The 23,933-nt window shown below is 41.8% G+C and overlaps 1 protein-coding gene across 1 annotated transcript; it reads left to right on the forward strand.

Annotated features, from left to right (window-relative positions):
• Window positions 1–1,185: 1,185 nt before the first annotated feature.
• SGPP1 (sphingosine-1-phosphate phosphatase 1) lies at window positions 1,186–21,161 on the forward strand. Its single transcript, XM_058807334.1, has 3 exons — window positions 1,186–1,906; window positions 12,751–12,840; window positions 15,096–21,161. Exons 1-3 carry the CDS (start codon window positions 1,313–1,315, stop codon window positions 15,645–15,647), a joined length of 1,236 nt encoding a protein of 411 aa, XP_058663317.1. The 5' UTR covers window positions 1,186–1,312; the 3' UTR covers window positions 15,648–21,161.
• Window positions 21,162–23,933: the final 2,772 nt, after the last annotated feature.

Genomic DNA, 23,933 nt, shown 5'->3' on the forward strand with positions numbered 1-23,933 from the left:
TAGTACAAGCAAAGGCAACAGAAAGCAGAGGAGACCAGCGACCATTTCTCAGAGCATTTCCAGTGTGGAAACCGCAGGAACCGCGGACTGGCAAAGTACCTGCTCACAAATCTCCTGGTCCTGCTGAACTCCCTGCCCTCCACACACACACAAACACACACACACAAACACAAACACACAAACACAGCGACCATTTCTCAGAGCATTTCCAGTGTGGTTTCCTGGTTCCGCAGGAACCGCGGACTGGCAAAGTACCTGCTCACAAATCTCCTGGTCCTGCTGAACTCCCTGCCCTCCACACACACACAAACACACACACAAACACAAACACACAAACACACACACACAAACACACACACACAAACACACACACACAAACGCACTCACACTCTCAGGATATGTGGAGTCTCCTCCCGACTACAAGACGGGATAAGACACGACTGCTGCCTCAGGCACTGCAGAACCTCCCTGAGCGGCTCCGCAGCCCCGTGGTCCCGGGCCTGCCGCCATGGCTGAACCGGCCTGACCGCCAGGGCTGCGACCACTCCGCTTTCCTCTCGTGTTTACACCACCGGATTTAGGCTCCGAGAAGTCTTCAACAGCACCACGGGAGGTTTAGGTTGGACACTGGGGAGAATTTCTTCACGGAAAGGGTGACTGGGAATGGGGTGCACAGAGAGCTGGTGGAGTCACTGTCCCTGGAGGGATTTAAGGAAAGACTGGATGGGGCAATCAGTGCCATGGTCTAGTGGACAAGGTGGTGATCTGTGACAAGGTGGACTGGATGATCTCAGAGGTCTCATCCACCGCAATTGATTCGGCGCTTCTATAACGAAGACGAAGGAGGAGAAGGAGGAAGAGAAGAATGAGGAGGAGAAAGAGGCTCCACTACGGTCCCCCAAACCCGACCCACCCCAAGGGCCGCCCTCCGCGGCCTCTGCCCCTCACGCTCGAGGCCGCCTCACGCCGCGCACCGCCTCGCGCACCGCCTCGCTCTGATTGGCTGCACCGCCTGTGGGGGCGGGACCGAGAGAGAGTGGCAGCCAATCCGCGCCGCGATGAACGTTTCCCGCCGGGTGGGGGCTGCGCGCAGGCGCGGCGGGGCGGGGCCGGCGCGGGCGTGAGGGAGGGAGCGAGCGGGGAGGGCGTGAGGAGCGAGCGGCGGGAGGGAGCGGGTGAGGCGAGGGTAGTCCCGCGGTATCCGCGGCGCCTCGCCTTCCAGCGGCTTTCTCTTCAGCGAGCGCCTTTCCTATTCCGCGGAGCCCCCATCCCCCTCTCCGCCCCTCAGACGAAGTCCCCCGGTCCCGCCGCTATGTCTCTCGGCCAGCGCCTGGCCCGACTGGCCGCCCACCTGCAGGACCCGCGCAAAGTGGCCGCGTTCCAGCGGCTCTGCGGGGTGGAGGGGCCCTCGGGCTGGGCCGGCGCGGAGCAGCGGGGACCCGTGGCGAACGGCGGCCCCGCGGGCGGGCAGGAGCATCCCACCGGGAACGGGGCCGTGCCCGGCGCGGCGGGAAGCCCGCGGCGCTGGAGGAGGAGGCCGCGCCGAAACTCGCTGACGGAGGAGGAGGACGGCAGCCAGGAGTTCGCCACTCGCAGCCGCTTCCTCTACTATCTGTTCAGCCTGGGCACGGAGCTGGGCAACGAGCTCTTCTACATCCTCTTTTTCCCTTTCTGCATCTGGAATGTGGACGCCTGGCTGGGCCGGAGGCTCATCATCATCTGGGTGTGGGTGATGTACCTGGGGCAGTGCACCAAGGATGTGATCCGCTGGCCGCGCCCTGCCTCGCCGCCCGTGGTGAAGCTGGAGGTTTTCTACAACTCCGAGTACAGCATGCCCTCCACCCACGCCATGTCGGGCACCGCCATCCCCCTGGCGCTGCTGCTGCTCAGCTACGGCCGCTGGCAGGTAATGCTCGCACCTCCGTGTCCTCATCGTGCGCCTTCCAGCCCCGTGTGGCAGACCTGATTGCTCCTCAGGAGGGAGGTGGCTGAGTTTGGTTGGGAAAACGTCACATTCGTACCTTTTTTCCTTGCCTCACTGTTAATTTTTTTTGTCGTTCTGCTCAGGTAACGAGAAGTGTTCTAGTAGTTCTGTCTTGTGAATGGAAGCTGTGCTGGTTTTGGGGATTAGCTCAGCACGCGTGAAAAGTTCGCAGTAACAATCTGCGTTTTGTTCCGATGAAGGTTTTTTTCCAGCTTGTCCATTTGCGCAAAGTTTGGATAAGCATCTAATGTTTTCACACGCATTTGGTTTTACAGAGTGAGAATTTAGTGGAGAACCAGTAACTAAAGGGCTTCTTGTTGATCCTTCTTTGCTTCGAGTCACTTTGTAGCGTCATTGAGTTGTGGCTTTAGCGTTTTCTTTAACGATTTTATTTTCATTAACCACGACCTGGAAATGATCCTAGTATTTGTACTTTCAGGAGGTTCTACCATCTATCAATGTGTTCATAATTAGCAGGAACTGATAATCTGCGATATTTTCATCACCTTCATTCAGCAGAATCTCTAAAATCTGGCTGTTGCACTTGGGGTCAATAGATAAGTTAAAATAACACTGTTGATCGCCTGCTTTACGCAAGCAGTGGCATGTGCTTTGGCGCTGGCTGCTGGAAGTGCGGCAGCAGCAGCAGCTCCAAAGAAAGCACATCCAGCTCTAAATCACTGCACTAAACCACTTTCAGCAGCAGCTGAGAGAAGGCTTTCCCAGGTAAACGTTTTAAGAAGTTAGGCAGTAATTAGACTCTTAAGTTGTTAGTGTTTACTAATCCTTACTGTAATACCTGGTTTAAGGTGGATATTAGTCATGTCGGTAGAGAAAACTAACTCTGATCCTAAGCTTCGTGCAGGGGCTTAACTCTTGTCTTCCCAGTTACAGGTAACAATCACCAGTTGTCTGCTGTGGCTCTATCTCAGCATCTAGAACGGGTGACTGAAAGGAATGGCATGATTGAGGGTTAGAGATTTTATTTGGCCTCTCTAACCAAAGATTATTGATGTTTCTGCAAGGTGAATGCATGTGCCCAGAAGGAAGCTCTTAGGGATTCGGTGAAGTATTATATGCCGGAGTTATGCAGGCATAATAATTACATATATATATATATAAATAATAATGTAATGTTCTGTGAGTATTTGAAATAAATATTTGAAGTTTTGCCACTGAGATGTTTAATCTCAAAGTTGTTTGAGGTGACCAAAATGTGTATATATGCGATTATTGCTTGTTAGATGTGTAGGGCTGGTGGCAGCTGGAAGCGCAGACTGGATTTGCACTCTTTGCGTGTGGGAAAGCTCATTGAGCAGTTCCAGCCCATCAGCTTTGCACAGACCGATGCCGTGTGTGCAGAGCAGAGCCCGTCTCGATGGCCTCTGCAGGAGCAGCAAACAGGCTGTGAAATGTGCGAAATGGTGTTTTGCCAATGAACCCGGTTCGATCTGTGCTTTGCCAGCCCTGCAGCCTGTGCAACGCTGCTAATTGAGTGAACCGTGCGTGCATGGTGAGGAATCATAAACATTCAGCCTCGTGTTCCTGTGGGACTGTGCTTAAGGAATGCAGAAGGAAAGTGTTTGAGTCTTGATTTCAATTCCTTTTTCTTAGAAAACGAGTATAAGACCTCTCTGAAACCAACTTCTGTCCTTTCAAAATACTCATGTAAAAAAATCACTTCTGATTTTTACATTATTTCCATAAATTAATCAGTAATTAACCAGTGGCATGTCAAGAGCCTTTTCATTAACCTTTCATCTTCTGTTCTCCCTGTTTTACTTGTGTTGAAAGGGAGTAGAACCTATGTGACACCATTTTGTCGTGGAAAATGGTGTTTTTCTGGGAATGGTGTTAAAAAAGACTGACCTCAGAAATTCTTGGAAAGCTATTAAAGAGGTTTTTAGTATTATGTTTATTAAATTGTACGAATTTACTAATAGGTGCAGGTTGCTGGATTTAAACCTGTTGGTTTAACCTCTTTCTGTGTATATTTAGTATAAGGAATACTCATGTATACTTATATTTAGTATGAAGAATATATTTAGTGTAAAGAACACAACTATGAGGTGGGCATTTAGAATTTATTTTAATAAATCAGAGCCTGATTGGGATGTGACAATGTTGGGACTGTTGTTTCAGCAGATCACAGTGGGCAGAGGCTGAATTAAAGCAGATACAGGTGTAACTCTGCAGGGACTTTTTCTCTGGAATGCAGGCAGCTTTGGGTTTGGCACTTTGGAGTTTATACTAAACCAAAGAAAGCTCCCCTTGCTCTCAAAGATGTTACACCAGTGAGGAGGGAATCTCCTTGTGTGGCTGATTTCCAGTTTGCCTTCAGTGATCTATGACTTCCTCCTATTGTGTGGTAGTTGTTGTCTATCCAAGGCAAACTATTTCAGTCTTTTTCTTGAAGAAAACAGAGAAAATGTGCTCCTGTTTTTCTAGGTGTGGCCCAGATTGTCCATTTAAGAACGTTTGGATTGCAGTAAGTTTTTCTTAGCCTCTTGACTTTGTGCTTTTCAGTTTTTCAATGCCTTTAAGCAATTCTGTTACAATTATTTTTACATAGTATTCAAAAGGATTTTTGACTGTAAAACAAAAATACTTTCTAAAAATGCAGTAGTTCTATTGAAGTAAAATATTTTCAGAGATAATGTATTTTAAAGATGGTTTTGGGAAATTATCACAATTAGAGACTTTGGGCATAGGGAATATTCAGTGAAACTCTTTCAGACAGAAGTGAGTTAGATATTAGGATAAATTCCATAGTAGCTAACTGTTCTGTCCATTGTATCCAAATTTTTCAGTTTCTTCTTGTATTATGAGAGCTTGCCTGAAACTTTTGATTCTACTTTCATAATCCATGTTCATTTATTTATTTAATATGTTACATTTCTGCAGGGAAAACTATTTATTTCAACAACACTTCAGTAACCATGAAATATATAGCTCATGTCAAAGACTCATGAGAATTTGGGAGTGTTAAAAATTGATTTTTTTTTTTTAAAGTTGATTTTTTTTTTCCCCACCCTCTGTTTGAAGTGCTGATACCCTGAAAGAGGAGGGCAAGCATTTAAAAGACAGTGTGGTTGTAGATCTTGATATGATGTAGGAAAAAACAACCTTTATCACATTGGGGAAAACTTGATTTCTTTGAAGTCTTGACAGTTTGAGCCAGGCTGGGCTTAAATCATGTCCCAGATGGGATGAGGAAGAGATAGTGTGAACTGCTAATTATCCACAAAATCTCCAAAGGCTCAGGCTGAGATTACTGGAAAAAGTATTTTTTATATTTTGTTTGATTACGTTGAACTGCTGATTACAGATAGACACCAAGATGTATTTTATTAGAAATAGTCCTGGAGTTGGGATGGTACCTGAATGTGTCAGAACTCTGCTGGCTTTTGAGGAGAAAAAAATAAGTATCAGCCAGGGGATATGTAGATTAGTAGTTCGAGCCCACCCAGAGACGCCACTTGTAGATTTCTATGTTTTTCTTTTCGCTGCTGATTTATGTTTGGTTGATTTATGTCTGGAGAGAGATAGCTCAGAGATGCTACTTGTTCGGTTTTTTGGCTGTTTAGGCTTGTAAGGTTTTCTGTGAGCTGTTTAGGTGTTTTGGAAAGGCTTAGGGATGGCTTTGAAGAGCTGACGCTTCAAAGGACGAGGAGAGATTTCTGATCTTGTCTCGGTCTTGGTGTTTATTAATTGTTTATCTAAAAGATTTTTTTTCAGCCCGACAGAGGTCTGCACAGCAAGTCAGCCATGGGCACACTGCGAGCCCCCGGGGCGGTCACTTGTCTTTATACTCTAAGTTACGTGTACAATATTTATCATTTCTCTCTAATACTTTCTACTCTTATTAATTGGTGCACTTTTAGTAATAACTAATCTCAAAGTGCCACTACTACTACAGAAGATGGAGGCTAAGAAGAAGAAGAGGAAGAACAGGATACGCTTCAATTCTTCTATCTTACTTCTTTAGACTCCTCTGTACTAAAATCTTAAACTCTGTGTTTTACACTTTAACTTATCTCTTCACTATTCACTCAGTGAAATCTTCTCAGTCTTCATACAGGTGTCATTTCTTGTGTAGGATCAAAATCTTGCTACTAGACACTTCTGGTAACATTTTAGGATTCTCGAGCCCCCCAAGGGTGGTCTCGGCTTCTCTGCACCTCTATCTTGAGGTGCTGAGATCTCACAGGGATACAGAAAATTCACAAAAATAAAGAAAAATAAATGTCAGCCAGAGGATAGAGACAATTTGCTTGTATTCAGAGTTCCTCTAGGATGCAGCCTGGCAGCAGCAGTGGCTGTGTGCATTGGGAAATGAGGGGTTTGCCCTCCCTCCTGAGCTCAGTGAGGAACTGAGCTTTAATCTGCCTCTCACTGGAGCCACCGAGCGAACTTCAGGAGCCCAGGGCTGGGTTGATGAGCAGCAGCCTTTGACTGCATTAACAAGGCTGATTTACCTTCTGCAGCAGCTGGTGCTGCTGAATGTGACAGCCTTGCCCTCCCTGCTACCTGGCTGGCAGTGTTTGATGTGCAGAGCCTGCCATCAGTGACTGACCCGGATAAACAGCACTGCTGAACCTGCCCTGGGTGCATCTGCTCTCCAGTGGCCTCTCTGATGCAGTTTTCGTTCCCAGTTTCATTTGCTCAGTGCTCTTTTGACTCTCTGTGGTCCTGGTTGTGTAAGGCTCTTATGTGGTACCACGTGAAACTCCCTTCCAGAAATGTTTCATCTGCACTGTGACTTTTATCGGCCAAGGCTGCTGAGTGTAATTAAATGAGATGGGTTTGACAGGATCTGTGTTGGGATTTCAGGGAGATCTGCTTTGCTCTGTGATTGTGGCTGACCCCTATTGAAGATTACCTCTAGAATTGTCTGCCTGCTCTTTCATTTCCAAACTCTCTGATCCCCACTGGAAATGGGGAATAATTGGTTATTGGGGGTGAATAAACAGCCTAATCACAACAGTGCTACAGTGAGAATTTTGCAGAAAGGGGCACACCCTTGTTTTAAATGTTTGTCCTTGGTGAAAGGCTTGCATTTGCAGTGAGATTGATGTAGTGATAAACTGGAAGCTGCACACAGAAAACCATCTCTCACACACGAAGTGTGTGTGCAGAGCAAGTGCAGCCCCTTCAGAAAGAGACACATCACCCCTCAGAGAATCCCAAATGGGCCCTTGGCTAAAATACTGAAATGTTGGCAAAGAGATGTGTGCATGCTTGTCTGATTGGTCTTCATGAACATGTTTCCTAAACAGTCCGACAAAAACTCTTCTGACATGGGGAGCACAGCTGAAGGGATGATCTGAAAACACAGGATTACCCACACAATGATTTGAGAGAGAGAGAAATGGGAATTTGGAGGGTCAGCTCTGGCCTTGTCTTGTGTGTGTGTGATGTAAGGTCTTCCACGGGCCATATTAATGCCTGTAGTTTGTTTGTAAGGGAAACTGAACAAAGTTGTTTTTTGCAGGTGTTAAAAGTTTAAAAAGAGCAGAGCCAGTTCTGACAAATGTCACTGGGGAATCTCTGCCAGAGGAATACAACAGCCTGTCTCATTAGACTCTGTTGATTGTCATTAAATGTATTTTTCAGTTTTGCCTAAGCAAATCTTTAATTAATGTAAAGGGTCTTGGGAGAAAACATGTAAAAACAAATGCTCTAAGGTTGGATACAGAGTTTTTGATGAAAAGGTATTCAAAGGAAATACTTCTCAAGCAGTTTCTGTTTCTTGGTGCATTGTACACATGTAAAAGCACTCCTTGTCCGTTAAATAGGGTGTGCTGATTAAACTGAGAGAACATTTTGCAGAAAAAATGTAGTTTTAGGTACTGGGGCATAAACAGAGCAAGCCATAAGTAATTCTTGCTAGCTGTGTTCAGAGAGGAATTATTTTTTTAATGGCTGCAATGAAACGAAATAACAACCTAATTCCTATTGTTACTCCTCAGTTTGTTTTCAGATTAGGTGTAGCAGAAAATGAAATGTTTTAACTTCCTTCAGGACTGGCATTGAAAAGTTTATCTTGGAATTTTAAGAAGAGGTTCTTGTAGTGACATGTAACACTGAGGTTTTTATGTCTCTTGTTATTAATGTTGGTCAGTGCAAGAAAGGAGAAAATCATTGATAAATGTAGATTAACCAGTGGTGTTTACCACCTGGCCCATTTTAAAGAATTTGTTTATTTTTCCTAAAATGACTGGTGGTCTCTCTTTTCTAACAATCCTCTTCTCCCTTTTCTTCTGCTCTCTTCAAAAAATCATTTTTATGCTTTGCTTTTTGAACTCATCTGTCCAGCCAGGTCTGGAGTTATTCCCATAAACACTGATTATTGCTTTTCATGACTATTGTCAGTACATGGCCCAGATACCTTATTAAAAGCCTGGTGCTTCAAGTGATGTTTGGATTCTTTCTGTGAACTTTAGCCCAAAATAATTGTCTCAAACTCAGGTTGCACTTCTGAGTTATGATATGATTAAAAAAAGATCATTGAATACTGTAGAACACTGAAAATATTAGAAAGTTACTTTGGAGTCATTTGTGGGTGCTGCAAACTTCTCCTGTGCTTTAAAAAGGTAAAGAAGTGAGCATTTAGTGTCTTTTAATAGTGTTCCCTTATGAAAGGAGGAATTTTCTGACCTAGGTCAAAGCTTTTAGGACAGATTGTTTCCTTATAAGCATTTTTAAACAATGGTTATGTTATTAAGACTCTTGGCAAAAAGATCAAGGAGCAGGAGGAGGATGGGAGGGGTTTTGTGTGTGGTCCAGTCAGAGGTTTGCAAGCCTGTTGTGGAGGATGTAGTGGAATTTTCTATAGGATGAGAGAAACATAGGACATAAAGTTCTAAAAACTTTATGTCCTAAAAACATAGCACATAAAGTTCTCAAAGACTTACTGAGAGTATTTTCACTGCTGTTTTACAAATATGAATTTAATTCAGTTTCTTTGATCAAAACAAGATTCTGGATATGGGAACAAAACTGGGGTCTGAAACACAATGAGTAGTTTATTCAGTCAGCTTTATCCCTGGCTTTACCTTAATAGGTGAAGTTAAGAAATCAATTAACTTCTTAAATTTTTTTAAAATAACATGCTTATTGGTTTGGGTGTTTTTAAGTTATAAAAAAGAAAGCAGTATGCAGTTAAAAAAGAAACCATACTCAGAATTGTTGAGGTGGCATGTTGGCTGTGGGGAGGCACAAGGAGTTTTTGAGGATATACATGAGATGGTCCTAAAAGAGGGCATGGAGACAGGGTTTGACATGTTAGTGTCCAAAATGGGCTCCTCCTGAGTATCTGACTGAAAGTGATACCAGGATTGATCAAGATTGAAGATACATCAATTCTTTTATCAAAAAGAGCAAGCTGAGAGAATGAGACCTGGTTTCTGTGTGTACCTCTCCAGCTGTGATCTCTGACAGCCTTCCACACCCTCACCTGGAAGCACACGTGATGCCACTCTGCCTCCTGATGCCCAGGTGAGCAAAACCAGCAGTGAATTGGGGAAGGGGGTAGAAGCAAACTTGTGATCTTTTGTCCTTTGGGCCTCTGTAGGTCTGATCTGGCATGCCAGGAACCATGGGACTAAACCTGCTGGAATTCAGCTGTCTTGCTTAATATCTCTTATTAAAATAGAAACCCAAGTCAACACAGTAAAAAGTGCTTATGACTTTCTTTCCTGAGCACTTGATACAAGTTTATATTCAAATTTTTACATTAGTCTTTTATAAAACATAGAAGACTGTAAAATATATAAGACTGTAATATAAAAGACTAGTAAAAGCTGTTTTTTTTACTTTGAATATTCATTTATTATTTGGAGAAGAGATTTTTGAAATCCATTTTCACAAAACAGTATTATTACAAGGCTTGCTGGTACCTCAGCCTTGCAGGCAATAATTTGGAGCTAAGTTTATGGCATCAGCTTTTTTTCCAAGGATCCAGGTGATGTCCCTGTTGTTGGTGTGACTCACATGCTGCTGAGCTCAGAGGTGTGTGGGAGTGCTGATGTTCTCCTTCAGTCACCTTGTGCTCTTAGCCCTGTGTGTGAGGACCAAACACAGCCTGTCTCACCACCCCAGGGCAGATTTCAGCAGGTGTTACCAGTTTGATGTTCTGGGAATTCTCAAACCCAGTGGCTGCTTTGAAAGGTAGGAGTTAAAACAACCAGGGTGTTGTGCTTCATTTGTGATCAGTACTTAAAAGGTGCCTGCAAGAAGGATGGGAGCCAGATCCTGTGGGCCTCTTGTGGCAGGAGGAGGGTGATGGTTCTGAACTGAACGAGGATTCATTTAGATCAGATGCAGGGAAGAAGTTTTGTGCTTCTGCAGGTGAAACACTGGCACAGGTTGCCCGGAGGGGAGGTGGGTGCTCCATTCCTGGAAACATTCAGGGCCTGCTTGGGTGGGGCTCTGAGCAGCCTGTTCTAGCTGAGGGTGTTCAGGCTATTTTACTGTGTTTTGCTACAGAGAAACTAAACTAGCCCGTGTTCTCAGGGTATTTATGCAGAATTAAAGATATGACAGAGCCAAATAATCTTTCCAAAACATTCTTCAGAGCTGGAGTTTCTGTTTCTTTCTTACTCTAACACCCGTCCCCTGTGAGTTCCCTGACAGCAAGCATCTCTTCTTTCATTTTCAGAGTTATTGTAGTCTGCCTGCTGTTTACAGTCACCTGCTGAGGACTCTTAAAAGCAGACTTCTCACCTAGCTATTTCCTTCATACTCCTTGTTCTCAGGATTTTGCTGTTTAGCTGCTCTGACCTCTTCCCTTCCCCAGTCCCAACCTCTCACCCACAGTGTCATGAGCAGCTGCTGAGCCTGGTGCTTCATTCATCTTCCTGCTAAAGCTCCTGCCTCTCTCTGTCAGGTCCTGCAGAAACAGGACAAGTCTTTATTAAAGAAAAGCCTTACCCCTGATGGGGCTGTGAAAGCACAAAAATGTGTATCAGGAGACAAGGATGGACACAGGTATCAAGTGATGGCAAAGCAGTTTGAAACTCGAGGCTGCTCTTGGGGGGTACAGCTGTCCCTGCACAGGCAGCGCTTCTGTGGGGCTGCAGGGAGGGTGTGTGGCTGTGCAGGCAGCATTCCTGCTACCCTGGGACCAAAGCACAGGGACAGAGGGATGTGGCTGCACTTGGGAGGCACCAAAGGAGCTGCTTTTGTGGCTGCTGCAGCAATGTTGGTGTCTGATAACTCTGCAGTTGTGTGTGACAGAGTTACTGGTGCATTGCCTGGGAATAGCACAGTTCTGAAAGGCAGGAAACTGAGTTTGTTCCTTCATCACTGCAGTCAGAAATGAGTCACAAATACACAGTTCTGTTTAGATCCAGTTTGTAGATGAACGTGATAGAAGCAAAGATAAATGTTGCTACAGGAAATTGTGTTCCATCTAGACTAAACTCTACTATGAGCTGTTTAGTATTTGTTATGTTTGTGTTTAGTATTTATTTTAATGTGAAATCTGCTTCTTATGTGAAACATAAGCTTCCTGATTTTCTCTTAGTTTGAGGATGTTGTTTTAGTTTTGTTTTGCCAACATGGTCCTGGAGTTGAGAATTCAGTGAAAGTTGGAAAAATGCAGAAGAGTGATAATCCTGTGTCAAACCTTTTACAGAAAGACTGATTTTGGAACTCTACAATCTGTTAAATGGCCTTCACAGAGGACACAGAACTTCCTCCAGTAATTTTAAGGATATTTTCTTGGATTTCTTGGATATTCCCTTCAGGTTACCTATGAAAGGAACAAGGGAAAGGGCAAGAAAGCTGCCTGTAGATTTTGTTCCTAGGCTTGGGTACATCTAGGCTGCCTGTTTATATTGAACGTTTATTGTAGGAAGAGAAGCAATTTTGGAAACTTGCCATTTTATCTTGTGACTGTGTCTTTTATAGAATAGTGGCAAAAGAGGAAGCTGTATCCTGTCTTGTACATTTTGCAATAGTGGGGAAAGCATTTCTGACTGTGCTGTAATATGTAAATTAGCATAGCTTTATCCAAAACCTGAGCAGGTTAAGAAACTATGTTTTTCCACATGATATGTGCTTATTAAAGCAAAGTATTTAATTTCTTCCTGATCAACAGTCCTTATTAATTAAAAAAATGTGAGAAGGCAAAAATAATTGGAAGTAATTGTTATGATTTTTGTTTAACAAATATGGCTTGTAGGAGGAAATTTATGTGGGTTTGGAAAGAACAGGAAAGGTTACTGTTTTAGGAGTTTCATGCTGATGCCCAGAGATTGAGTCAACAACTGCAGAAGCCCTAAAACAAAGAATTGAGGAAGGAATTGAATTTCTTTGTAATTTTGTTATGAGTTCCTTCTTTTCAGGAAAACAAGTGAAGCCTTGATCCTGCCTGGGTAATTGCTGACAGTACAAATATGTGATGGAGCTGCTTCACCCAGTGTGAAACTGCTGCAATTTAACACACTTGTGGGCAGTTTGGGATATCAGAGCATGGCAGGACAACTGCTACAGAGATTGAGATGTTTCTTACTGCTTTGAAAAAGTGATCAAAACACTGAATTCATATATCCTGAATGCAAATAAAATGGGGAAGATTAAAGGTTTGACTTAGCAATTTATCAAAAGATGCTGTGCTAGGCCTGTGGAGGTAGGGCAAGGAAAAGGGTAAGCATCAGTGGCATTAATTGGAATTAATTATAGAATATTCATAGAGTGATTTTTTTTAAATTTTTTTTTTCAAATTCTAATATGGTTTCTGCATTTTTCTTCCCTACCAGTATCCCCTTGTGTTTGGACTGATCCTGGCATTCTGCTGGTGTTTTTTGGTTTGCTGTAGTCGAATTTATATGGGAATGCATTCAATTTTGGTAAGAAAATAATCTAATCTACTACTGAACTTCTGGTTTAATCCTGTTCTGATTTAATAAACTTCCATCACATTGAAGGTTTTACAGTGCAGTAATTATATACAGATGTATTTTTGTAATGTTCTACCATACAGAAACAGAAGACTTAAGATTTCTTCAGCATAGAAATTGATAAAACAGCTAAAAGTGGCTCTGACCCTACTTATACTTGTCTTTTATAAACTCAGTCCATGGTTGAAACTTAACAGGTGTTGAATGTCATCTTTTAGTGCAGAAATTGATAACTGCTCTAAAGTGTAGAGTAAATTTTCCTCTACAGAGTAGAGATCATTCTGCAGGATGAGAAAGTGGCTGTTAAGGTTCACTCCACGTCAGCTGCTCAAAGCATGTGCAGTTTGGAGTGCCACTCTACATGCTAGAGTTTCATTTACCAGAGTTTCTAAATCCAGGTAACAAAGTTGGCATCTTTGAAAAGCAAACTCATTTATTAAACGGATGAAAACTCCCCAGACTGAAACACAAATGTATGCAAGGTAGAAATGAGAAAACAAGAGCACTACAAAATGGCAATTGTGATGCAAGATCACTTATGAGGGTGGCTAAGGACGTTTTTGAGGATCACCTGCTAGAAGCAAAGCTAACAGACAGAAAAGGGTAAGTCTGGTAGGGAGTTTAAAAGCTGGTAGATGAACACAATGTAAAAAAGAACATGGGAAAGTAAGACAGCTCAGAAAAACAAAACGACATTTTTGCATCAGTAGTTAGGAGTTTCCAATCTAAACCACTCTGTCAATATGATGTGATGCACTGATAGTTCAGCTGACACAAAATGTCACAGAACAAAGTCGTGCCACAAATAGTGAGCAAGCAGACAGAGCTGTTTTGCAGTTTCACATCTGAATCCTCTGCAGAGTTTGAGGGAGTGGAGTTCACCATGTGGTGCCTGCAATGTACATCAACCACAGTGCCTGAGTTTGGGGGGAGTAGGTGGCAAATAGAGCAGAAAGTTTTTTTTTTTGTTGCTTCTGAAATGAGCAAGTCTGATGTTTATATCAGTCAGTTTTTTTAGAGCTTTTATCAAGCTTTCAATTAGTGGAAGCAAATAAAAATGATTCATTGAAGCTGGTGCAATACAAACCCTGCTGATTGAAGTCCCACCTTCTGGCTCATGTGGAAGAGCTGATAAGCATGAAAGTGAAGGCAGGCCACTTTGTAGTGCTTGGATTGCACAAATTCTTCTTTAACAATCAAAGGTGACAAAAGTAGCAGTGAGTTCCATGCAACTGAGTGATCAGTTAACTGAAATTTAATGCTGGAGTAAAAAAATCATTGGGTAATCTTTTCATTAAAAAAAGGCCTTTAAAAACTGAAATTCAGTTAGGAAGCCACAGAGGTTATCTCTTCCTCTCCTTTAATATTTGGAAACAGTTCCCATTCTTCCTGCATTGTTAATTCTGAAGCTGCAGTGAAAGTTGAAGCTGCTCTAGTGCCTGACTGCAGCAGGCCCTGACTGCTCACCAGCTGCTGCTGCTGCTGCCAGTGTTGGGAGTGTGGGCACCCAGGCCCTCAGAGCCACTGTTGAGCTGTTTCAGCAAACCTAAGTTGGCAGAACAGATTTAGCTGAGCTGGATTTTTGCTGTGACTGTAGGTTTGAATGCCCTGGCCCTGGACAGGGATCAGTGTTGCCAGCAGAAAAACCATAGAAGAATCACAGAATAGTTCTGGGTTCAAGAGACCTTTAAAGATTATCCAGTCCTAGCCCCCTGCAATAAGCAGGGACATCTTCAACCAGAACAGGCTGCTCAGAGCCTTGTCCACCCTGACCTGTATGTTTCCAGAGACAGGGCATCCACCACCTCTCTGAACAACCTGTACCAGTGCCTCATCATGCTCATTGGAAACAAAAATATCTTCCTTATATCCAGTCTGAATCTCCCCTTTTTTAGTTTAAAACCATCACCCCTTGCCCTGTTGCAACAGGCCTTTCTAGTAAGTCCAGACCTGCAACCTCAGTGAAGAATCCTTTGATCATAACTTCATTCATGATCTGGTCAGGATGCAGGTGATTTGTGACCAAATGTAATTCCTTACCTATGTTTAACATAAGAAAGAGTTTATCCTTTAAAGGGTAAAAGATGGGAATCTACAAGTTGCTTTTAACACTACAGCAGCTAGGCTTGAATTCTTGTTAATGTAACTTGAGGGCTTTTTTAAAAATAGTCATAGCACTGAAACCCTATCTTTCTCTTCAACAGGACGTTATTGCTGGATTTCTGTATGCTATTCTTATCCTGGTTATCTTCCATCCACTTGTGGACCTGATTGACAACTTCAACTTAACTTACAAATACGCACCTTTAATTATCATCAGTCTCCACCTGGCCCTGGGCATCTTCTCTTTCACCCTGGACACGTGGAGCACGTCACGGGGAGACACAGCTCAGATCCTGGGCTGCGGTGCCGGCGTGGCCTGCGGCTCCCACGTCAGCCACACGCTGGGCCTGCAGCTGGACCCTCCTCCCCACAGCCTGCCCCTGTCCCTGTCCTCCCTCACCGTGGCCGTGTTTGGAAAGGCCATCCTGCGCTTGCTGCTCGGGGTCATCGTTCTGTTGCTGACAAAGGTGGCCATGAAGAGAGCCACGATCCCTCTGGCGTGTCGGATGTTCCGCGTCCCGCAGCGCGACGTGCGCAGGGCGCGGCAGCGCATGGAGGTGGAGCTGCCCTATCGCTACGTTACCTATGGAATGGTGGGCTTCTCCCTCATGGTCGTTGTCCCTGGCCTCTTCCATTTCATTGGTCTTTCCTGATGCAGTCTGATCACTTTGGTAGGGAGAACTGAGCTAGTTGCTTTTTGAAGAGGTGCACTAGTTTGCTAAGGGAAGGCCGGCCAGCTGGGCTTTAGCAGAGCCTTCCTGTTAACAGCAATACAAAGCAAGCAAAGCATTTAAAGGGCTTTGCACATCTCTGGGGATGGTTTAGGGCCAGCAGTCAAGCATCAGTCCAGGAGAAGTGCTGACCTCTGTAAATGCTGATTTTTGGACTTATTGCTGTAACCAAGTCTGTGTGTGTGATGCAGTGAATGTGTCTGGGATGGCTGCCAGGCTGTACCTGTGTACACTGACACTTCAGCAGGTGTGTCTGACAGCTGATCAGAAGGCTCCATTCATGATCTGTTTGCCATTTCACGGTAATTAATTCAAGTTGTTGGACCATAAACTGTTACATTTGCTTTCTTCTAGTCTTTCCTGAAGTCCTGCTTCTAGGTATTTCAATTAATAGGTATTTTTAATGGACCAAACTTGTAATGAGGTTGAATTTTTCTAAACAAATGAGCAAAAGCCTTTTTCTTTAGCCCCCTTTGCAGAGAAAAATGTCTGGATTAGCATTGGTAGATATCACTAGAGTATATATAATTCAGGTACTGTATTTTATGGTTTAATAACTGTGCCTTTCTGTTGCTGAATTAAGAAATGCCATATATACTGTGATGTAAAAATGCCTAATTTTATGGAAAATCCTACGTAATTAGGCAGATACTAAAAAATGTTAATTGTCCATGTTGCTGACATGGTCCAAGTTAACCAGAATGTCCAGTTTTTACTGATCAAAATTGCATAAATGAAATGACCCAGGAATTGTGTCCTTGAGCTCAAGATGTTGTAAATGAACAATAGTCCCTTTTGTAAGTATTTTTAATGTGTATTGTAAGTTACTGCAAGAGGATATATTTTTCTGGAGATTGTTTATACAGTGGATGGATATTCAAAATTAATTATTTAAACATATAAACAATAAAAGCACCCCATTCTGCAAAGAAATGGGCTTCACTTATTATTCCAAACTAATCTAGAAGGACCACTGCTTTTAGGTATTTGGTTAGAAAATATTATTCTAGAAGAACTTGTATTTTTATGCATTAACATAGCATATTTAAAGGTGATAATCACTTTTACCCAATTAAAATAGTTATAAGACAATATAACAATTAAAGTAAACTTGTAATCATTCTGATTGACAGATTGTGAGGAGTCAGGACAGTATGGTCAATGCATGAATGGTTTGTGATGTCTAAATTTGGCAGGATTTTATTATGTGCTTTTGAGCTTTTCATGATCTTTTTCCCTTCCAGTGTAATTTCATGTGCCTTTTTTCTGTTTCATTTTGTCTTGTTCATGTGTTGCCTGATCTGTTCTTTCCATGTCAGGAACACTGCAGGAAAGTGTCTGAGCAGACACAAATGACTGAATTTTGTATTGTACTTGTTCTGCAGGAAAAGCATCATTTGGTTGGCAAATACGGTGATTAGATAGAATGTAAAGCCTACATTTTTTGTAAGCAGTATTTGATTTTAGAAGGATTTTTGTGTTGGAGATCTCTCCAAGCTGTTAATATGGAGATTGACAAAATCAGCTTCACTTTCTTTGAAGCAGACGAGGTTTATGGTACGCTGGCACTGGATGATGTGAAAAACTCCACTTTTCTGGTGCATCCTGAATGCACTGCTATGAATGTATTCAAACTGAGGTATCCAAAACTGAGAGTGTTCAACAACTTGCACAGCTGAAAAGACCTCACCCAGTAGAAAATGGTTAGCTTGTTTCAGTGTGTACTTCTGGATTTGATTTTTGTGTCTGTTCCTCTTTTGCAGTTCAATGCAGAATGTGCAGTGAAAGGTAAATTGGTTTCTGGGGTTTTGAGAGTGGGATTTCCACTGATCAGGCTTCACACACCAAGATAGCCATTAAATAAACAGCTGGGGGAATGTACACAAAATGCCTTATGCTTAAAGCCCTAAGCAAGTGGTGTAGTTTCAATTATACTTAATTAGTCTGAGGACTGTTAAAAATAATAGGATAACTTTCTCTGAAATTTAGAGCATATTCTCCTTAAATATCCTAGCTTTACAGTTTTTAGCAAAAAATGTTTAAATTCTAGCACAGAAAAGGTAAGTGAGTAAAACTAATTTTTTAAGGTACATATTTGACTTGTAGAAACTTGGAGTTTACATCATAAAGGGCATAATTAAAGCTGTATTTTCTAGTTTGCTCTCTTGTAGTATTGATGGAACATGAGATGTACTGTGGAGGATCTGGAAGGGGTGAAAAGATCACACAGAGCTTTCAACAGGCTAAGGAAAATTGCACTGTAGCTTATTCTGCTGTCATAAATTTATTTTTTATGTTTTTATACAGTACATTGAGTAAGTTCAAAACATCATGTTCCATGTTCCACTCCCCAGGAAATGTCCATCAGAATGTCTATACAGCACCTTCAGCAACTGCTTCACTGATGTTTACTTGAGCAAAAGTTCTCCTGTTCTGTTTTCATGTTTTATAAAGGGTTAGGCTCAAGAGGGCAGTTAGCACAGAATGTCATGCAATATGAATACCTTTAGAGGATAAAGAATTACAGACATGCAAATGCTCAAAAATCCAAGTAAAGTATTTGTATTGTTGTATAATTTTGTTTACTGATAAGCTAAAATTCCTTGGAATTGGGCATAACAAAGCAGCAGGTAAAACTGGAGCACTTTTTTTGCCCTGATCTATTCTTAGAGTTAAAAATGAGAAATATTTCTAGTGTGAGCACCAGCTGGTACCAAATTCTTTATAAATAAAGTTAACATAGCTTTAAGAGGTAGTCAAATGTCTTTCTGCAGGAAAAATGCTTGAAAACCTTTATGGCATGGTGCAAAAACATCCTGCTAGTGAACTCCCTCGGTCCCTGGGAGAGATATACTTCATAGAACCAGGTATGAATGCACATTTATTACAAAAAGCTGCAGGCTAAATTTGCCTTTTTTAATTATTGTGTGAAATAAACCTTTAAACCAACAGGCAGGTAGAGAGCAGTTTGACACACAATTCTGTTTTCCAAGAGGCTGAAGAGATGCAAATTAGTCTGAGACTGCCTTAAACATAGGAGCAGGAATTTCTCTGGCCTGGCCCTCACTCAGAACTGACATGTGCATCTTGGGTGAGTTTTAGAATATGTTATTTTAGAAGAAATATTTCATTTTTATAAAAAAGCATTGCTTTTGCTTTCTCCTGTGTGGTCACCTGTGAAACTGTTTGGTCTCTGAGCAGGAGGTGGAAGAGCAACTTGCAGGTAAATTGGCAAACCAAAGGGACTTGGGTTTTGTTTATTTATTTGGAATTTTTTAAGGTTATGTACAGCATTTCTCCTGGAAAGAAAAACCAAACAGAAAGATGCATTTCTTTTAAAAATGGCATCTCCAAATGAGATATGTGGTTTTTGTGTTGTTTATTTTTTTTCTTACCAGAACAGTGTTAAATTGTCTGGATATTAGAAGCTAATATGTTTTCCTTTGTTTTGTTTTTTTTTCTTTAATTACTGCTCTCAGTATTTTTTACTCCATTTTTTGCTTATTTCTGAGAGAGTGTCCAGAACTTCTGTAAGCAATTGCTACTTATGTGAAGATTGTAATTTTGAACTTGTAAATAATTAAGGGTTGTTAGCTGCAAAAATCTATAAAAACAAATCCTTGCATGCTGTAAGTAAATACATCTGTTGTGCTCAAAGTTGTTTCTGTTTCAGTATTTGCTTTCTCAATTAAAAACACTCAGTTTTCACAGACATGACAGAAGATATTTAATATTTCAATGGTATGAAGGGGCATTGCTGTCAAACTTTACTGGGAGTTCTGCACTTGGTTGCTTCCACAGGACACAGAATGAAGCCTGAAGGGCAAGTGCTGACCTGTGAGCAGTGAGTGTGAAGTGACTCAGCTGTAAATGTGACAGCCTTGCTTTTGGGTGATTCTCCTTGTTAAAATCACACTTTGCCCTGTTTTTATGAGATTGTTGAAGGGCTCAACTTGGAAGTCCATTCTCTGTAGGTGGGACTGGCTGCACATTTTGAACACTCCCCCTCTGAACCATAATTCTGTGAATGAAGAGACCCCAGAATAAAGTCAGTAGATAAAAGGAGAGGAGAATTGATTTCTTGGGGTGCTGTGACTCAACTGACTGTAACTGGTTCTTGAGTGGTTCTTTGGTCTGAAGTAGAAGTTTGTTGGTTATATAATTTATTTCTGTATTCTGCAAACGACTTTGAGGAAACTTAACTTTTTTGTGGGAGGAAGTTGAATGACTTCTTGCCAGACTTCATTCTTTAGGAAAGCTTAAATGGCCTTTTGTTTCAGAAAAAAATATATAAGCCTGTTTTGAAATTTACAGCAAATGATATATTTGTCAAATTGATAGATTAACTGGGTCACTAACATCCTTGTTCTTGCAATACTGAACAAAGGCAATGAAAGCTGAATTTGGAAACAAAATGTGATATTGTGTGGCAGAGAGGACAAAGCACTTTAGGTGTTCTCTAAAAGGCAAGTATCACATGCTGGTTTTGAAGCAAATTTAGCCATGCTTTAGAAAAATTTCTTTGCACTCCATTCTGTAGCAGAAATGATCTGCATGTTGGTAAGAGGCCTTGTAAGAAAAGAAAGGAAAGCAGGGTGTGCTTGCAGTATATGATCAGTAACTGTTCCTGTAGGATCAGAGGAGAAGAGAGGGTTCATGGGATAACAGTACCTTAAAGATACTGACTAGTAAATGTAAATAATTCCCATCAGGTTGGAGAATTGTATTAGTCACTGAACTTTGACTAAATTAGTCACTAAATTTTCCCACAAGTTTATTTGTGCTAGAAAGTGTAATGAAAGATAAGAGTGATGTTACTGAAATGGAAATTAGCTGTTAAGACAATTCTAGATGACTGAAGTATGAAAACTGAAAAAGATCAGTTCAGGAGCAAGTAATGGGAACAGTAAGAGTAGAGTCTGAGGGGGATTTTGTATTAAACTTAATGCACTTAAAAATTATGCCAAAATTTGGCCTACACTTGATTTATATGAAATCTGTAGTACAATATAGGTACATACGTATATATACACATTAAAAATATTGTGTACTGGAGCTTTTTTTTTTTTTATGTATAGTTTTTTTTTTCTCTGTTTACTGCATTCCCTGACAAAAGGAAGTTGATAAAATACAAGCCAGCATTGTCTGTGTAAGGTAAGGCTGTATGTTGGTGGCCTTTTGGGAAATAATGCAGTTGTAACCCAGTCTCTCAACCTCTTGGAGAACTGGATTTAAAAAAAAAACCAAACAATTGAGATGTAAGCCCTAAGTTAAGGATCATATGTTTGCTGTATAATAGTGTACAACTGATGTTTTAAAAATTAATACATCAGCACTTTTACTCTTGTTAATGATTTTGTACTCATTGTACACTTCCTGAGTTGTCAATTTAGCTTATATTGACTGGTAACTGAAGTGTCTAACTTCACCTGCAATGTGTGGGTAATAAACTCCTGTTGGATTCACTTGTGTTACTGTCTTTATTCCTTCCAGTGCTCAGGGACAAGATTTGAGTTTGTGGATGGATTCAAACCCCAAAGTTTGTTTTCAGAAAGTTCTTTTCCCCTTATATTTGTTAAGGCTGATTTGATTCGATTCAGTAGCTTAGCAAACATCAGCAGAAAATACATTCTGCTTCCGTGTCAGCTGAAAAATTACCTTGGAATATTTAACCCAGCATGTTTTTTCATCTCTCCTGGCATGCCAGTAGCCACATGTGGGTGGGAATTCCTGCTGCAGAGAGTTCAGTGCTGGTGGCTAATCAAATCTGCAACTGCCTTGGGAAGATTGCCAAAATAATGCCTGTAATGAAGAATTCCTTTGCAATTGCTTACCTCATGCTGTTAGGCAAAGGGATGTAATCATGTTTGCCTCCTATAGAATGATTAAATTTCAGAACATGATGACCCAGATTTCTACTAACTTGCAAAGATTTTTGAACTGGAAATTCAGGGATGCTGTTTCCCATGCTTCACTGGATGCAGCAGGTACTTTATTAATTTGGTTTTGGTGATTTAGTGTTTGCAGCATTATTCATGCTGCAAAGGCTCCTGATTGCTTAGTGGTTATTGCTGTGGACTGCAGTACATCAGCTGCAGCTGCTGAAACTCTAAATTAAATAAAGCTTTTACTCAAATTGACACTTCCAGCTTTAAGAGTGAGAATATTTTATCTGACATGTTTATGGGACATAATGCTTTCTCTGATCATTTCTAATAAGATTTGAAGGTGGAAAAGTTGCTAATCTCTTTAAGACAGTGGTAAAAGCACAGAGTCAACAGCTCTGGCACTCAGAGTGATTTCCCAGCGATGGTAATTAGCACTGCACTGTGCTTGCCTTGCAGCAGCAGCTCAGATCTTTCCTGATGCACTGGCTGTGTGTCAGTGTTGCTATTGTGTCTAGACTTCAGGCTGACTAACCTCACTAATGTACAGCTGAGAGAAAAATAATAAATGCTTTGGGCCAGGTTGGCTCTTTCACTTAGTGGCCTGTTTGGGCACCTTCTTTAAACCTCTGGTTGCTGGGTTTTTTCTTGTCAATGTAAAAAAAAATTATTATTTTACAATTTATATATATATAGTTATGCAATCACCCTGTTCTAGGATCGAGAGTTCTGGAATACACATCTGATACAGTGGCCTTGTGCTGAGCTTGGCTTTTGGGGACCAGCCTTCTGTAAAGGGATCATGGTGTCAATCTGTCTCATTTGGGGTAAGGAGATCAGATGCTGAAGCAAAAATCAAGATGGTACCCTCCCAACAAAAACCTGTACAGCCTGTGCAATCTGACAAATCTTCCTTCTCAAGGAATTGCCCCTCCCAAAGGGCAGTAAGCAGCAGATCTGAGCTGCTTCACAATGCATGCCTTTTGCATTCAGGAGTCTCACACGTGGGAGGGTTGGCTGAGGTTCTTGGGAAAAGCCAGCAGGAAGGCAAGGGCTCAAGCTTGGCTCCACTGTTTTGCCCCTGTACAAGCACAGAAAAAACTGAGCATGCATTGGGTGAACTGTGAACTTTGGGCGTTCCCTCTGCTACCTCTCAGGTGGAAGGAAGGCTCCTGCTTTGGTGCCCAGCTTCAGGCAGCAATCTGGAATTCTTGCCACTAACAAAACTGCCAATAAAAAGATCAAATTTCAATCTGTACACCCCTAGCAGGCCTGTTCAGGTATTGAGGATGACTAGGAAAACAGAAATACGTGTCTGCAGTCTGTTTTCTTACCTGAATGTGCCTAGAACATCCACTCACCTTCTTAGGGACAGCTACAGCAAACAGGGAGGCTGAGGAAGAGCCCTCAGTGCAGGGCCCAGGTTTTTCCTTTCAACAGGATCCAATATCAAATCCTAACCTGGCACCCTGTGCAGGTATGAGAAGCTGTGAGCACTGTTACCAACAGCAGCATTATTAAAGTTAAGGATTGCTGTAGCAAAGAGATGAAAGACACATCTCTGTTACTGCAGGATGAAGGGAGTTAGCTCAGGTTGTGTGAAGTCAGGCACTGCTAACTCTGAGCTGACCTCTAAAAATGGTGTCCTTACCCAACAACTTGACTTTGCAATCAAAACTTCCTTTTATTGTCCTCTGTAATTACAGTATATAATTTAACCAGCCCTTGATTTTGGTTTATTAAATGCTTATTCAGCACTAAGTGGCAATTAAGCATTGAAGTGCTTTCAGTGAATCCCAAAACCTGATTATCATCAGTCATAATAACTTTGCCTCACTTGTACATTTTGTCAAGTTCTGCAGATAAGACTGCCAAAAAATGCCGGAGAGAGGTTTGTGAGCTCCTCCCTCCCCCGTATCCCCAACAGAGAACTGACAAGTGAAACCAGTGAGCTGTACCTTTTAAAGATGTTAAAAATAAACCCCTTTCTCCAGCAAACTGCATTCACTTCTGCTACTTCAGCTGCAGGAATCTGCTGATGGAGTTGTGTTCACTGATCCCTGGAATGTAACACTTTGTCTCCATGCACATACAAGCTCTCAACTAATTACAAATCGTTACACTGAAAAAGTTGCAAGCCAAACTACACTGCCACAAAATAACCTTGGCATATTAGGAAGATGCAAACACACAGAAAAAAACAAAAAAAAAAAGGAAAAAGAAAAAAAAAATTATTCCAGACAATTTGCTGTTTGAGTTCTTGACCTCTGGCCTAGAGTACATGACGCTGAAACTCAGATTTGTTTAGACTTCAGTTGTTTTT

The sequence above is a fragment of the Ammospiza caudacuta genome, chromosome 6 (assembly GCF_027887145.1).
Source record: "Ammospiza caudacuta isolate bAmmCau1 chromosome 6, bAmmCau1.pri, whole genome shotgun sequence".
In the NCBI taxonomy this organism is placed as follows: Eukaryota; Metazoa; Chordata; class Aves; order Passeriformes; family Passerellidae; genus Ammospiza; species Ammospiza caudacuta.

What these genes read in the sequence shown, in the direction of transcription:
- SGPP1 (XM_058807334.1), top strand. Translation starts at nt 1,313, where the DNA reads ATGTCTCTCGGCCAGCGCCTGGCCCGACTGGCCGCCCACCTGCAGGAC. An exon ending in TCAGCTACGGCCGCTGGCAG is followed by an intron (nt 1,907 to 12,750) that starts GTAATGCTCGCA and finishes CTTCCCTACCAG; the next exon opens with TATCCCCTTGTGTTTGGACT. An exon ending in TGGGAATGCATTCAATTTTG is followed by an intron (nt 12,841 to 15,095) that starts GTAAGAAAATAA and finishes TCTCTTCAACAG; the next exon opens with GACGTTATTGCTGGATTTCT.